Source organism: Zalophus californianus, chromosome 5, assembly GCF_009762305.2.
Source record: "Zalophus californianus isolate mZalCal1 chromosome 5, mZalCal1.pri.v2, whole genome shotgun sequence".
Taxonomy (NCBI): Eukaryota; Metazoa; Chordata; class Mammalia; order Carnivora; family Otariidae; genus Zalophus; species Zalophus californianus.
The window spans coordinates 32108627-32122890 of record NC_045599.1 but is presented as its reverse complement, the minus strand read 5'-3'; the positions used below and the strand labels follow the sequence as shown (position 1 = coordinate 32122890).

The 14264-nt window shown below is 42.1% G+C and overlaps 1 protein-coding gene across 6 annotated transcripts in view; it reads left to right on the top strand.

Moving 5' to 3' along the window:
- The window catches only part of SIL1 (SIL1 nucleotide exchange factor), a 212035-nt gene that overhangs the window by 108173 nt on the left and 89598 nt on the right, over window positions 1-14264 (top strand). For all 6 annotated transcript variants that reach the window (XM_027606952.1, XM_027606956.1, XM_027606951.1 and 3 more), the window contains 2 exons: window positions 7642-7762; window positions 14015-14114. In XM_027606952.1, the coding sequence (XP_027462753.1) occupies window positions 7642-7762; window positions 14015-14114 (221 nt within the window). The remainder of the gene's footprint in view (window positions 1-7641; window positions 7763-14014; window positions 14115-14264) is intronic.

The following is a 14264-nucleotide window of genomic DNA, read 5'->3' as shown; positions in this document are numbered from 1 at the left end:
CCATAACCTTTGCGATATGATGCACTGAGAAGAACACTACATCATTTTCTTGGTGCTTCTGTCAAAGATGCATGACCTCAGTTTAATCATGAGAAGACACCAGACAGTCCTGAAAAACTGATCAGTATTCCTTAATGATGTCAGGATCATGGAAGACAAGGGAAAGCTGAGGGATTCTTGCAGACTACAGGAGACTAGGGAGAAATAACAACCACAGGCCATATGGGATCCTGGAACAAAAAAGGACATGGTGGAAATACTGGTAAGGCTTGAAAAAGGATCTTTATAGTTTGGTTAGCATTATTGTTAATTTCCCAGTTGTGATAATTATCTGTGACTATGTTACTATGTTAAGGTAATGCTATTAACATTGGGAAAGGCTGTGTGAGCAATATATGGAAACTGTATTATTTTTGCAGTTTTTGTGTAAGTTTAAAAGTAGTTCAGAGTAAAAAGTTATAAAAGAAATCCAGTCTTTTTTTCTTGCTCATGTGTCTGTAGATCAGCTAGACCTGGTTGACCATGGCTAGGCTCAGCTGGGCTTAGCTCCAGTCTGCAGTTGGGGTCCACATTTGCTCCATGGGTCTCATCCTCCTCAGACCAGAATGCTAGCAAACATTTCTGATGGTGATGGTAGAATTCCAAAAGATGGGCAAAACGCACAAGCACATTTCAAATCACTGTGGCACATTTGCTGACATCCCACTGGCCGAAGCATGTCATAAGCCAAGTCCAGAGTCAAGGGGTAGGAAAGTACTCTACCACGGTAGGAGGGGCTGTAAGGTCACCTGACAAAGGGTGTGGATACAGGCAAAGGGGAAGACAATTGGTGACAATAATGCAATCCACCACAGATGTTCCCCCTTGGAAAAGCAGGAGTTGTTATGTGGATCTTGGACTGTGATTAGAGTCAGTGACAGATTCCCAGTGGGAGTCAAAATTCAAGTATGATATGGCCTTACTTAATTTGGACAGTGTTTCTTCTTGTCAGAGATGGTTTTTTCAGGCCATGATTTGTCCCCAGAGAGCCAGTGGTAGGGACATAGACACGGTAAGCTTTGCAGACCTCTTGGAGGGGCCTTTTTGGATCCATTATCATATTTTGTGCCTTCCCCCTTGCCCTCCACCTTTCAATCCCTGACTCTTGACCTGGATGTACCTTGTGACTTTTTGCATGCACTCTGCTCTTTGAGTGTCCTGGTCCCTTTGTAGAGGCCCTAGAAGGATACAGGTCAGGTTGCACGCTAAATTGGCCTTCTTCCCAGGGGGTGGAAACATTTAAAAGATTCTGTTTTCTGCTGCCTCTGCCTCTGCCATTGCTGGTTTTGTGTATCTTGAATGAGCGTAACCTGTATTTTAAGTTAATGCTATTGTGGTTGCTCTTGCCCCCTGTGGTGGCTTATGTGAAGGGAGTAATTTTGGAATTTTCCCCAAATAAAATAAATTGATTCACATAAGATTCTAGTCTGTTCCTTGGCCACTTTGGCACAGTATAACCTGTCATGTTTTGAAACTATGAGTCACATACTTTTTTTCACCTTGTCCATTTCTAATTTTGATCAAAAGTCTGAAAATTCAAAATGCTACTGTTGTTCGTCTTACTATTACTAGTTTACTACAAAAGAAACTATTAACATGACTAATTATTATGAATCCTCTTGAGCTAGTGGGAATCCTTGTTGGCCTTTCCACACACCTCTAGACGAGCTAGGATTTTCTCTTTTTCATTTTTCATTTTTACTCAGCAAATAGTTATTGAGGATTTATTGTGTACTAGACCATGGGATAGGCCCTGGGGATAAAATGGTGACCATTTTTTTTTTTTAACCAGATGAATTAAAAAACTAAACTGTAACCACTGATTGTGGTAACTGCTGTAAAGGAAAGGTCCACGGTGCTGCGAAAGACTGGAGCCAGGTCTGGTGTGGAGAAATAGAGGATACCACTAAGCGGAAGTGACTGTTAGCTGGGATTGGAAAGATGAGGAGACAGGGAGGCTGGGGTTGGAAAGAGCGTTCTGGGCAAAGCGAACAGCAAGTGGAATGGCCCCATGGTAGGAGTAAACAAGGTTGTCTCATGGAATGGGGAGTGGACAAGGCTGAAGAGGCGGGCAGGGGCTAGATACTAAAGGGCCTCACTGACCGCCGTGAGGACTTTCATCTTTACTGTGAGAGAAGTCGGAAGCTCTTAAAAGGTTTGAAGCAGGGTAATGACATAGTAAGATTTGTATTTTGAAAAAACAAAACAAAACTGTTCTTTGTAAAGAACAGTTGGACCCAGGGCGCCTGGGTGGCTCAGTTGGTTGAGCGACTGCCTTCGGCTCAGGTCATGACCCCGGAGTCCCGGGATCGAGTCCCGCGTCGGGCTCCCTGCTCGGCGGGGAGTCTGCTTCTCCCTCTGACCCTCTTCCCTCTCGTGCTCTCTGTCTCTCATTCTCTCTCTCTCAAATAAATAAAATCTTAAAAAAAAAATTAAAAAAAAAAAAAAAAAGAACAGTTGGACCGGGAGCTAAGAGTAGATTAGAGAGGCCAGCTGGAAGGCTATGGCACTGTCCAGAAGAGACATGGTGATGGTTTGGACAAGAACAGTGGTGAGGAGGACAGAAGGAATTCAAGAGACATTATAGCAGGAAAAATCACTACGTTTTAGAGATGCATTGGGTATGGGGGATGGTGAGGTAAAGGGAATATCAAGGATGACCTACTTATTAGCCTTTAGTCCAGGAAGATACTCTGTTGTTTTGTTAGTTTGGCATCTCCCCAGGTGAAACAACCTCTTGCCGTCACACACTCAGAGATTAATGCTGAAGAAGTTACCTCTTGCCCCACGATCCTAGAAAAAGCATAGAAGTTGCCAGTTCCTTGTTGTTCTTGCCACCAATTGGCCTCATCTTGTCCTCGGCTGCCTCCGTAGCCTTTCCACTTCTCCCTGCTTCTTTTGTTCCTGGCCTCCTGAATGTTGCCTGTCAGTTTGTGTGTCTGAGTCTTTGCACACACAGCTCTCTTTTGGATTCCCTGTTTTCCCAGTCTGGATCTCACTTTTTGCCTTATTTGACCCCCATAGTCAGGAACCCCTTCAGGAAGCCTCCCCAGAGAAAGGTTTCCCCACTCTACTTTGGACATATATATATTTTTAACCTTGAAGCATTTTGGTTACTTTTGAGGTTAGAAGGAGATGGTTATGCACATATACTCATATACTTAAGTTCCCATTAATTTTTTTAGCCAAAGATACAGAAACTCCCTACTGAAGTGGGGCAGCAGGAACAGAACAGCTTGTCTAGCATGCTGTTTCCCTGGCTCCTTAGTTCTCTGGTGGAGACACAGTGGTCAGTGGAATTTGGAGTTCACTGTGGTTCTCCCAGAATTGAGAAAACTTGAATTCTTGCTACATCATTACCTTTTAACACTTAGGGTTTACCTGATCAAGTTCTGAGAGAACTCATGCTATATACTTCCTTTAAAGGAATTTTTTTAATATTGTCGTCCTTTTTTTGATCCTTGAATCAAATTCAGCATCAGCAAGGCCATGCCATCCTTTGGCAGGAGAAAGCACAGAGCAGCATTTCTTCTAGATTTCTAGTATCTTGAACCCTTTCCCTAAAATTTTCTATCCCTGTGGCCGTTAACATTTCTCTTTGTATTCTTAGAACCTACCACAGCGGCTGGTATGTAGTAGTTGCTTGGTAAATGGTAACTGCATGAATGAATGAATAAGTGTAACATTCTGCTTGTAGTATGTGATCTTGCATGCTTGCTTTTTAACCAATGTTTTTAAAAATTGTTTGTTTCCAGTATAATTAACATATGGTGTTCTATTAGTTTCAGGTGTAGGATATAGTGATTGAACATATATATATATTAGCACTCACCATGGTAAGTATACTCTTGATCCCCTTCCCCTGTTTTGCCTACCTCCCCACCGACCTCCCCTCTAGTAACTGTGAGTGTGTTGTCTATATTTAAGAGTCTGTTTTTTTGTCTCTCTTTTGTTCGTTTTGTTTCTTAAATACCACATATGAGTGAAATCGTATGGTGTTTGCCTTTCTCTGATTGACTTATTTCACTTAGCATTATGTCCTCTAGATTCATGTTGTTGCAAATGGCAAGATGTCGTTCTTCTCCATCTATATCTGAGTAATATTCCATTTTACATACATACACCACATCTTCCTTATCCATTTATCTGTTGATGGACACTTGGGTTAGGTCCGTATCTTGGCTATTGTAAATTATGCTGCAGTAAACATTAGGGTGCATATATCTTTCCAAATTAGTGTTTTTGTGTTCTTTGTGTGAATACCCAATAGTGCGATTACTGGATCATATGGTAATTCTATTTTTAATTTTTGAGGAACCTCTATACTGTTTTCTACTGGTGCTGTGGCTGCACCAGTTTGCATTCCCACCACCAGTGCACAGTTTTCTGCCCATTTTTCAAATGGATTATTTGGGGGTTTTTTGGTGTTGAGTACCTCTTATCAGATATATCACTTGCAATATCGTCTTCCGTTCAGTAGGTTATCATCTTGTTTTGTTGTTTCTTTTGCTATGGAGAAGCTTTTTACTTTGAAATAGTTTACTTTTGTTTTGTTTCGCTACAGCCAATGTCAAAGAAATTATTGCCTGTGCTCTTCTCTAGGATTTTATGGTTTCAGGTCTCACATTTAGGTTATTAATTTATTTTAGGTTTATTTTTGTGCATCGTGTAAGAAGGTGGTCCAGTTTTCCCAACACCATTTGGGTTTTTTTTTGTTTTTTTTTAAAGATTTTATTTATTTATTTGAGAGAGCGAGAATGAGAGATGGAGAGAGAGCACATGAGAGGGGGAGAGTCAGAGGGAGAGGCAGACTCCCTGCTGAGCAGGGAGCCTGATGCAGGACTCGATCCCGGGACTGATCCCAGGACTGATCCCGGGACTCCAGGATCATGACCTGAGCCGAAGGCAGTCGCTTAACCAAGCGAGCCACCCAGGCGCCCCCAACACCATTTGTTGAAGAGACTTTTTGCCACTGTATATTTTTGCCTCCTTTGTCGTACATTACTTGACCATATAATTGTGGGTTTATCTCTGGACTCTATTCCATTAATCTGTGTGTCCATTTTGTGCCAGTACCATACTGTTTTGATTACTACAGCTTTATAGTATATCTTGAAATCTAGTATTATTATACTTCTAGTTTACTACTACTTTTTCAAAATTGCTTTGGCTATTCAGGGTCTTTGTGGTTCCACACAAATTTTAGGATTATTTGCTCTAGCTCTGTGAAAAATGCTTTTGGTGTTTTGTTAGGGATTGCATTAAATGTGTAGATTGCTTTGAGTAGTGTGGACATTGTAACAATATTTGTTCTTCCAATCCATGAGCATGGAATATCTTTCCATTTGTTCATGTCTTCTTCACTATCTATCTATTTATCTATCTATCTATCTATCTATCTATCTATCTATCTATCTATCTATTTATCTGTCTGTCAGAGGGGGATAGAGAGAGAGCACAAACAGGGGGAGCGGTAGGCAGAGGGAGAAGCAGGTTCCCCGCTGAGCAGGGAGCCTGTTGCGGGACTTGATCCCAGGACCCTGGAATCATGACCTGAGCCAAAAGCAGATGCTTAACCAACTGAGCCACCCAGGCGTCCCTTTTTCGACATCTTTCATCAGTGTTATATAGTTTTCAGAGTGCAAGTCTTTCATCTCTTTGTTTAGTTATATTCTTAAGTATCTTATTTTCAGTACAATTATAAATGAGATTGTTTTCTTAATTTCTCTTTCTGCTACTTCATTATTAGTGTATAGAAATGCATCAGATTTCTGTATATTGATTTTGTATCCTGTGACTTGATTAAATTCATTTGTCAGGTCTAGTAGTTTTTTAGTTGGTCTTAAGGTTTTCTACATACAGTATCATGTCATCTGCAAACAGTGGAAGCTTTACTTCTTACTGATTTCTTCTTCTTGTCTGATTGCTGTGGCTGGGATTTCCAGTACTATGTTGAATAAAAGTGGCAAGAGTGGATGTTCTTGTCTTGTTTCTGATCTTAGGGGAAAGTTTTTTCCCTTTGAGGATGACGTTAACTGTGGATTTTTCATAGATGGCCATTATTATGTTAAGGTATGTTTTCTCTAAACCTGGTTTGTTGAGAGTTTTTATCATGAATGGATGTTGTACTTTGTCATACACTTTTTCTGCATCTCTTGAAATGAGCATATGGTTTTTATGCTTTCTGTTGTTCATGTGACCTATCACATTGATGGACACGCAAATATTGAACCACCCTTGCATCTCAGGAGTAAATCCCACTTGACCATGTTGAAATTTTTTTTTTTTGAAGATTTTATTTATTTATTTGACAGATAGCAAGAGCAGGAACACAAGCAGGGGGAGTGGGAGAGGGAGAAGCAGGCTTCCCGCGGAGCAGGGAAGCATGATGTGGGACTTGATCCCAGGACCCTGGGCTCATGACCTGAACTGAAGGCAGCCGCTTAACGACTGAGCCACCCAGGCACCCCTTGAATGATTTTCTTAATGTATTGTTGAATTTGGTTCGCTAATATTTTGTGGAGAATCTTTGCATCTGTGTTTATCAGAGATACTGGCCTGTAGTTCTTTTTTTGTAGTGTCTTTACTTGCTTTTTATTTATCTTTGAGTAATGTGTACAATGTGTATGAATAGCCCATCCATTCACATTACTTGTTTCTTCAGCTAGTGGATAGACCCTTCTGAGATGGATGGGCATAGCTTTTTAGTTTCTATTGATTCCATTCCCTCCCTCCTTGGCTTGCTCTATCCTCTTACCTTCCAATCACACCCTGGTCTCGGGGCTTGGGAAATAATATAGGAGATATAGTCCCTGGCTCATCAAGGAGAGAGCCTCATAGAAGGAGCCTGATGATGAATAGAGGAGGGTGGTGAGGTCTAAGGTTGCTGGAATGGCAAGCTCTCTGGGGTTTTCTGGGACTGTCAAGGGGAGAGGCAAGAAGGGTGTCATGAAGGATGCAGTGATGTAGCCATGTCCTTAAGGGTGAGTAGATGCTTACCATTCACTGCACGTTTACAGAAAGGCTTATTATAGCTCGGTTTAAAGAAAACAGAATAGCTTAAAGATGCAGGTTCTTCTTTTTTTTTTTTAAAGATTTTATTTATTTATTTGAGAGAGAGAATGAGAGAGAGCACAAGAGGGAAGAGGGTCAGAGGGAGAAGCAGGCTCCCTGCTGAGCAGGGAGCCCGATGCGGGACTCGATCCCGGGACTCCAGGATCATGACCTGAGCCGAAGGCAGTAGCTTAACCAACTGAGCCACCCAGGCGCCCTTAAAGATGCAGGTTCTAACTGGAGTTATTGGTCTCTCGATTGAAGTGCAGATGTCCTTGCGCATCTGCCTCATTCCCTTAATTTGATATGTATTAGCAAAAGGAGAAAATATGTGTGAGGTGTGTGTGTGTGTGTGTGTGTGTGTGTGTGTGTGTGTGTGTGTGTGTGTGTGTGTGTGTGTGTTAGATGGATGGATTCAGGTAATGGAACATGGCAGAGTCTGGTCTTCATGAGTTAATAAATCCTATTGGCTTGTTAGCCAACCATTCCATTGCAGTGTCCCTTCAAGGACTGTCTACCTCATGAACCCTCTTTCTTCTTGGCTTTTAGGGCAGGCTGTCCCTGCTGGATCCCATGTGCGGCTGAATCTCCAGACTGGGGCAAGAGAAGTGAAACTCCAAGAAGAGGACAAGTTCCGAAGTAATTTGAAAGGGTTGAAAAAAGGCAGAAGGTACAGTGACAACCCTAGGGACCGGGAGGTTGACAACATTGATTCTGTAATACTAAAGTAACAACAATGTGATGTTTGTTACCCAAATTCATGTGGCTTTTTTAAAAATTTGAAATTTAGTAGTCTAGAATTTGTGATAAATCTGTCAGGGTTTCATGGAAGTTTACTTGTAGAATCTTTGGAAAGAAATAGTTTGCAAAGCAAATTGATACTTTAGGAAAGGCTGTAGGGGAAATGCTTAACCTGCTTTAAAAATGAAGCTATTTTTCCCAGTACTTTAAGAGCACCCATTTGAATCCCAGCAATTAATGTGCTGATTACAGATGAGTCATCTATTCATTAAAACAGGCCTGTTAGGCCTTCTGCTTTGCAGTAATACTTCCTTGGTGAACAATAAAATTGCATTTTAAAGTGTTTAATTCAGACTAACTTTTCCTCTTGTTAGTCCATATTAAACAGGCTTTCTTGCAGGATAAAAGTTCTCCAATGGTAAGAGATTGCTTTATTTTTTAATAACCAGTTTAGAGTATTTGATTTTGGACAATTTGTCTCTCTTTTTCTGTTCTTTGCCTTGAATTAGTAAGTATTATTTGCAAGTTCTTTTTTATTTGAGGAGGAGGAGGAGGAGGCATGGGGTTTGCAGGGCCTGCTGGAATTGGGCAATTTGAAAGGTCATAAATACCAATCATGAGGTTTCTAACACAAGGACCAGCAAATTATGGCCTGTGGGCCATACTGGGACTGCTACTTATTTTTGTACAGCTAAGTTGTTTCTTACATTTTTTTTAACGGTTGGAAAAAAGCAAAAGAATGATATTTCATGGCTTTTAGAGATTTCACTCTCCGTAAATAAAGTTTTATTGGAACACAGTTATGCTCATTGATTTATATATGGTCTGTGGCCACTTTCCTGTTACCTGGCAGAGTTGAGTAGTTGGAATGATTGCCATAAGGCCCATAAAACCTGAAATATTATGTTGTCATACCAAAGAGTTTGATGCCCCTGTTCTAAATACATGCAAGTATTGGCAATCAGTAATGGATTGAGCAGGGTTAGTGTTCCTCAGTCCTTGAATTTTCATTATTTCAACAATATTCTGCGGTTAGATAAGAGCCAGAAAGGGAGCCTAGAGACCCAATTCTTACCTGAGTCATTTCTTTGATGTACTCAGCAAAAGGTTATTCAGCCTGTCCATATGTACCTTCAGTCCTGTAGCACCCACAACCCCACAGAGCAGCCTACTCAGATGTGGGTAGTTTTTAAGTGTTAGAAAATTTGATTGTATATGATGATAAGATACGGAGATATTTGTCCTCCACACAGTCACTCCATACTGGGGAGGATCTTTATCTTCCCCCATCTCTCTTGATAGGCTTATACCTGGAGGCCATATGATGATTCATTTCTCACAGTCATCGAAGAAAGAATAAAATTTCATTGTTGTAACCCCTGCCAAGCTCCCTCCATCCCTAGCACACATATTATGCACACATATATCAGTGTCTCAGAGTATGTCAGGAGGTCTTTTATCACCTCTGTGCCAAGTCTTATTTTCTAAATAAAAAGGCTGTTTTATTCTTGATTTAAGAATATTGAATTAGGAGCTTGATTAATTTGGAATTTGTTGATTTTACTACTGTGGAAAGTTCTTTTTCCAGTACCTGACCATAGATCTTCAGTAAGATTGCTAAATGCTTTATTGGTTGCTCTTATCTTTTTAGAATAGAAATCAGAGTTATTCATGTGGTCTGTAATAGGCACACCATAAGAGAGAGATACCTGTTCTATTTCTACCTCTTTTCTCCTTCAGAATGTTTCCGAGGGTTCTGGTCTGGAATGGCTTCCAGGGTATACTGGACATATCCTCTTCCTTCTCAGCATTTATTAGTAGTGGCAAACCTGTCTGGACAGCAACCCAAAGGCATGGACAAGCTGGTGTGGGTTTCACTGCTGTGAGCTCAGTAAATCTCTGGTTGCCTTCGATGGTGACTTCTTCCTTCTGCTGTGGACCTCATCTCGGGCTCCTCCAATTCCACTTAGAAGTGTCTTCCTGGTGCCTCAGTACCAGAATGGGAACAGAGGCCAAAGGTCAGGGATCATTTCCACAATTGTTATAGTATTTTGATTATCTGCTTATTCTGTTTTGGGGGACAAGACAGACAAGACCCATATCTTTCCATAAGATTGTCAAAGAGGTTGGTGATCACAGAGTTAAGAACCACTGGCTAAGGAGAGGTGGGGATTGTCCATTTAGCCTAATCGATTACATGGCAGCCTGTCCACCAGTTCTGCTGGATATGGGACTGGCCACACTGCTAACTAGAGCTGTAATGACTCTGGGCTATAAAGCCTGGGATAAGGCATCTGACTCTGACTTGTTTCAGAGGCCTCTCCTGGCACTGCCTTCAGTGTATATTTGGTTCCTAGCAGCAGGGTTTTCTCTTGTTATTTATGTCTCAGGCATTGTCATCTCCACTGGTTTTAGTCCATATTCCTGTCAACATCCCAACCTTGTATCTGTCTTTTTTGCCCTGGAACAACCATCTTCTTTGAATCACCCTCTTTTGTTCAGAGGGATGAGGGACAGTATACATCCAGGTTTTCCCATCTTGAGCATTTAACATGGTACAATACAGCATTGTGGTTAAGGGAGTGGGCCAAAGACCGGGCCATTTTCTTGCTCCATTCATTCATTTCACAAAAGACCTATTGAGTGCCTATGTGCCACACATTAGAGGTACAGTGGTAAACAAAACAGGATGTCAGTGTTAGAGAGGCTGGCCGGCAGAAAAACAGAAAAATAAAAATGCAGGTGAAGTAATTACAGATAGTGGTAGAATGTAGGGAAGAAATAAGCAATGTAATCAATCCCTAGGGAAGGCCACTTTAAATAGGATGGTTTGGAAGACCTCATTAAGATGATGTTTGAACTGAGATTTAGTCATGCAAAGAGTTAATTTTACAGGGTTAAGGTTAGAGCATCTCAGGCAGGGAGAAAAAGAAGAGTCTCCAGCTTTGTCAAGGAAGAGACTTCATCAAGTTTGGGAAACAGGAAAATGACCAGGGTGACTAGAGAGTAGGAGAAGGAAGAAGAGTAATAGATGATTTTGGAGAGTGGCCTGATGAGGGGCCAGATCATGTGGAGTTTGGAGGTGCATGTTGAGCGGTCTTCATTTGAGTAGAACTGTAATGGAAAGCCAGTGGAGGATTTGGGGTGGGAGAGTAGTTTAATATGATGTAATTTAACAAAGTCAGTCTAGTTGCTGTGTGTATGGAGAGTAGATTGAGGGTGGACAAAAGAAGCAGAGAGAGACAATTAGGGTGTCATTTCAGTAGATCAAGTAAGACATAACGGTGGTTAGTCTAGCGTGTCATGATGGAGAGTGGTTGGGTGTGGAAATTTAATTTGGAGGTAGTGCCAACAGGACTTGCTTATGATAAAGATTTAGGGGTTGAAGGAAGGTGGTGGGGGAGGTATTTGAGATAAAGCCTCATTTTGGAATTTAACACAGCTAGGTTCTTAGAAGTACCATTTATTGAAATAGAAAAGATTGAGAAAGGAACAGATTGATGGGGAGAAACATCAAGACCTATGTTTTAGATGTGGTAAGTTTGAGGTGCCTGATGAACATCTGAGATCCATGATATATATCAGGTAGTTGTACCACAGTCTGGCTCGTACTCAGGGGAGAGGATTGGTTAAAGATGTAAATTTGGACATCATTGCCTGACATATTTTATTTAGTTTTAAAGATTTTATTTTTTTGAGAGCACCAGCGGCGGTGGGGGGAGGGGCAGAGGGCGAGGGAGAAGCAGACTCCTCGCTAAGCATGGAGCCTGATGTGGGGCTTGATCCCAGGACCCTACGTTCATGACCTGAGCTGAAGGCAGATGCTTAACCGATTAAGCCACCCAGGTGCCCTGCCTGACAGATATTTTAAAAGAACTAGGGAAGCATATGGAGATAGAGAAGATTGTTCAGGATTGAACTCTGAGGCATTCAAGTATATAGGGTTCAGGTAGGAGATGAGGAACCAACAAAAAAGAGAAGGAGGGAAGAAGGGGAAGAAACAGCAGAATGTAGTAACAAGAAGCTAGGAAGGAGAGTGTTTCAACGAGGGAGGGGTGAGCTGTGTAAATGCTGCAGAGCAGTGGAGGAGCATGACATGAGTGAAGAGTCCCATTGGATCTGGTTGTCCATTATTTTAGTAATTTTGATGAGAAGTTTTATTAGGCTATGGGAACTGAATCTGGATTAGAGCAAATGGCAGTGTAGGTAGCAGTCACGAAGATGAGAATAGTGAGTTAAGACAATGTGTTCATAAAGTTCTACCTTGAAGGGGAGCAGGGAAATGGCATGATAATTAGAGACCCTGGAGTCCAAAGAGTGTTGGTATATTCAAAGGAATAATCCAACCAAAGAGAGAAATTGAAGATGCAGACAAGAGGGAGCAGTATAATTATGGGAGTTAAAGCTTTTGAAAAGGGAAGTGGGATCTGGAACATAAGTCTATTAGAAGCAGGGACACTGTTATCCATTTGCCATAGAAGGGAAAGCAGACAATGTATATTTGGTGCAGGTTGGGGTATAGAGGTGATGAAGGGAATAGGAAGGTGTTCTTGATGATACCATCTATTTTTCTGAGTGAAGAATGAAGTGAGAATACCACCTGAAGATGATTTGATGTCTGTGTGTGCAGTCACACATATGCACACTTGTATGTATGTGTAATTTGGGCTGAGAATGGGTGATGGTAAGCGGCCTGGAAGAGTGGCACTTAAGGTGGTAAATAGAGCATTGAGACATGATGGGATTTGTTCCGACCAAGTCTTAGAGGACGGAGGGGTAATCCGTTCAAGCTGTGCCCCCAAATACTTATCTCTCTCTTAGGGATAAGGGGCAGGGCAGTGGCATCCTCATGCTACTGGCAGCGGGTGATGCTCTTCTGGAAGAGGGATCATCTTCCCTACCTCATAGGATTGTGGTAATCAGTTGAAGGAAATAATACTTTTAAAAGGATTAAAACAGTGACTGACACATGGTTAAGTGTTCAATAAATGGGAGTGATTAGCTATTATTAATTAGTTTATGAGGATTGAGGTTTAGAGAAGAAAAGTGTTTTTCTCAGGGCTCTAAGGGGTCTCTGGGATGAATCAAAGACTAAATGGGCAAAGCCCTAAGAACATGTGCCTTTCATAAGAGCTGAGGCCTGCTGGCATCTTGACTGTTTGACTGATATGCTTATCTGGCCCAGAGCAGCCCATTAGCGCCTTCCTTCCCCACCTGCATATATCTCCTGGGTTATCCTTAAACCACCACCCCCCCACAACTGCCTCCCCCCGCCCAGAGCTGGACAGTCTTGTCAAGCACAGACTACATTCCACACTTACTTTGTCCATGTCACTCTTGGTCTTACCTCTCTGTTCACTGATCAGAAGTCACCTTTGGTGGCAAAACCCACTCCCCATTCCATGAATGCCTTCTCTCCAGTCAAGAAGAATGGTCATGGCTTGGATCAGCTCCAAGGGGCTTTGAGAAGACACCACTCGAGTCTTCACCAGGTTCTTGAGATTACATCCACATTGGTTACTTTCCTCCCTCTCCTCGGAGGCTGACTTTGGAATACGGTTGGCTTTGCATCTAGTCCTCGATAACTCAACCTTATTCCTTGGTCAGATTGACACTTAGCTCCTGCATTTACTCTGTGCCCAGGAGGTGGTTTTGAAGGTGTGAATTTATCCAGCCTGTTTTTGTGAAGAAAGATTGCCTTGTGAAATCAGGCCAAGCACATGTTGGCGGGGGGTGGGGGGGGCTCAGGTCTCCATTAGTCCCTTTACTAGAAGAATAGAAATAGGGTGCTTGTTATATCCTTTGTGCCCACTATCCTCCAGGAGGTCCTGCCTGTCACATGCTGACAGAACAGCATTGCACTGTCATTCCAGACATACTTCTGCCTTTGTAGCTGGCTGAGAGCTCTCTGTCCATGGTAGGCCTCTGTCTGCCCCATGGCATTTCCTCCTCTTTCATGAAATGACCCCATCTTTGGCTGTGTATTTCCTCCTTTAGCTTCAAGGTCAGACTACCTGTTGGACTTGTGGCTGACCAAAAGCAAAGCTAGAGTGGTGCACTCTGAGTTAGAGCTGGCCTGGCTTACCTTGTTTTGGAGTGCCAGCCCCTGTGGTGGGGGGGGGTGTTTTTTTCTTGGGAAAGATGGTGCCTCCTTCCTGACTCTCACCTTCTCTTTGGACAGGCTGGACATCAACACTAACACCTACACATCTCAGGACCTCAAGAGTGCACTGGCAAAATTCAAGGAGGGGGCAGAAGTGGAGAGTTCAAAGGAAGACAAGGTGTGTGATACTCTTTCCAGGGAGTTAGTAAGCCTACTGGACAGCCTTGAAGGGAATCACTTCTGCCTGAAGCTGTTAAAATAAACATGGGGTATAATAATAATATTGTAAAATAATTTAAAGGGCAGTTAGTGCCAAATAAATAATCCT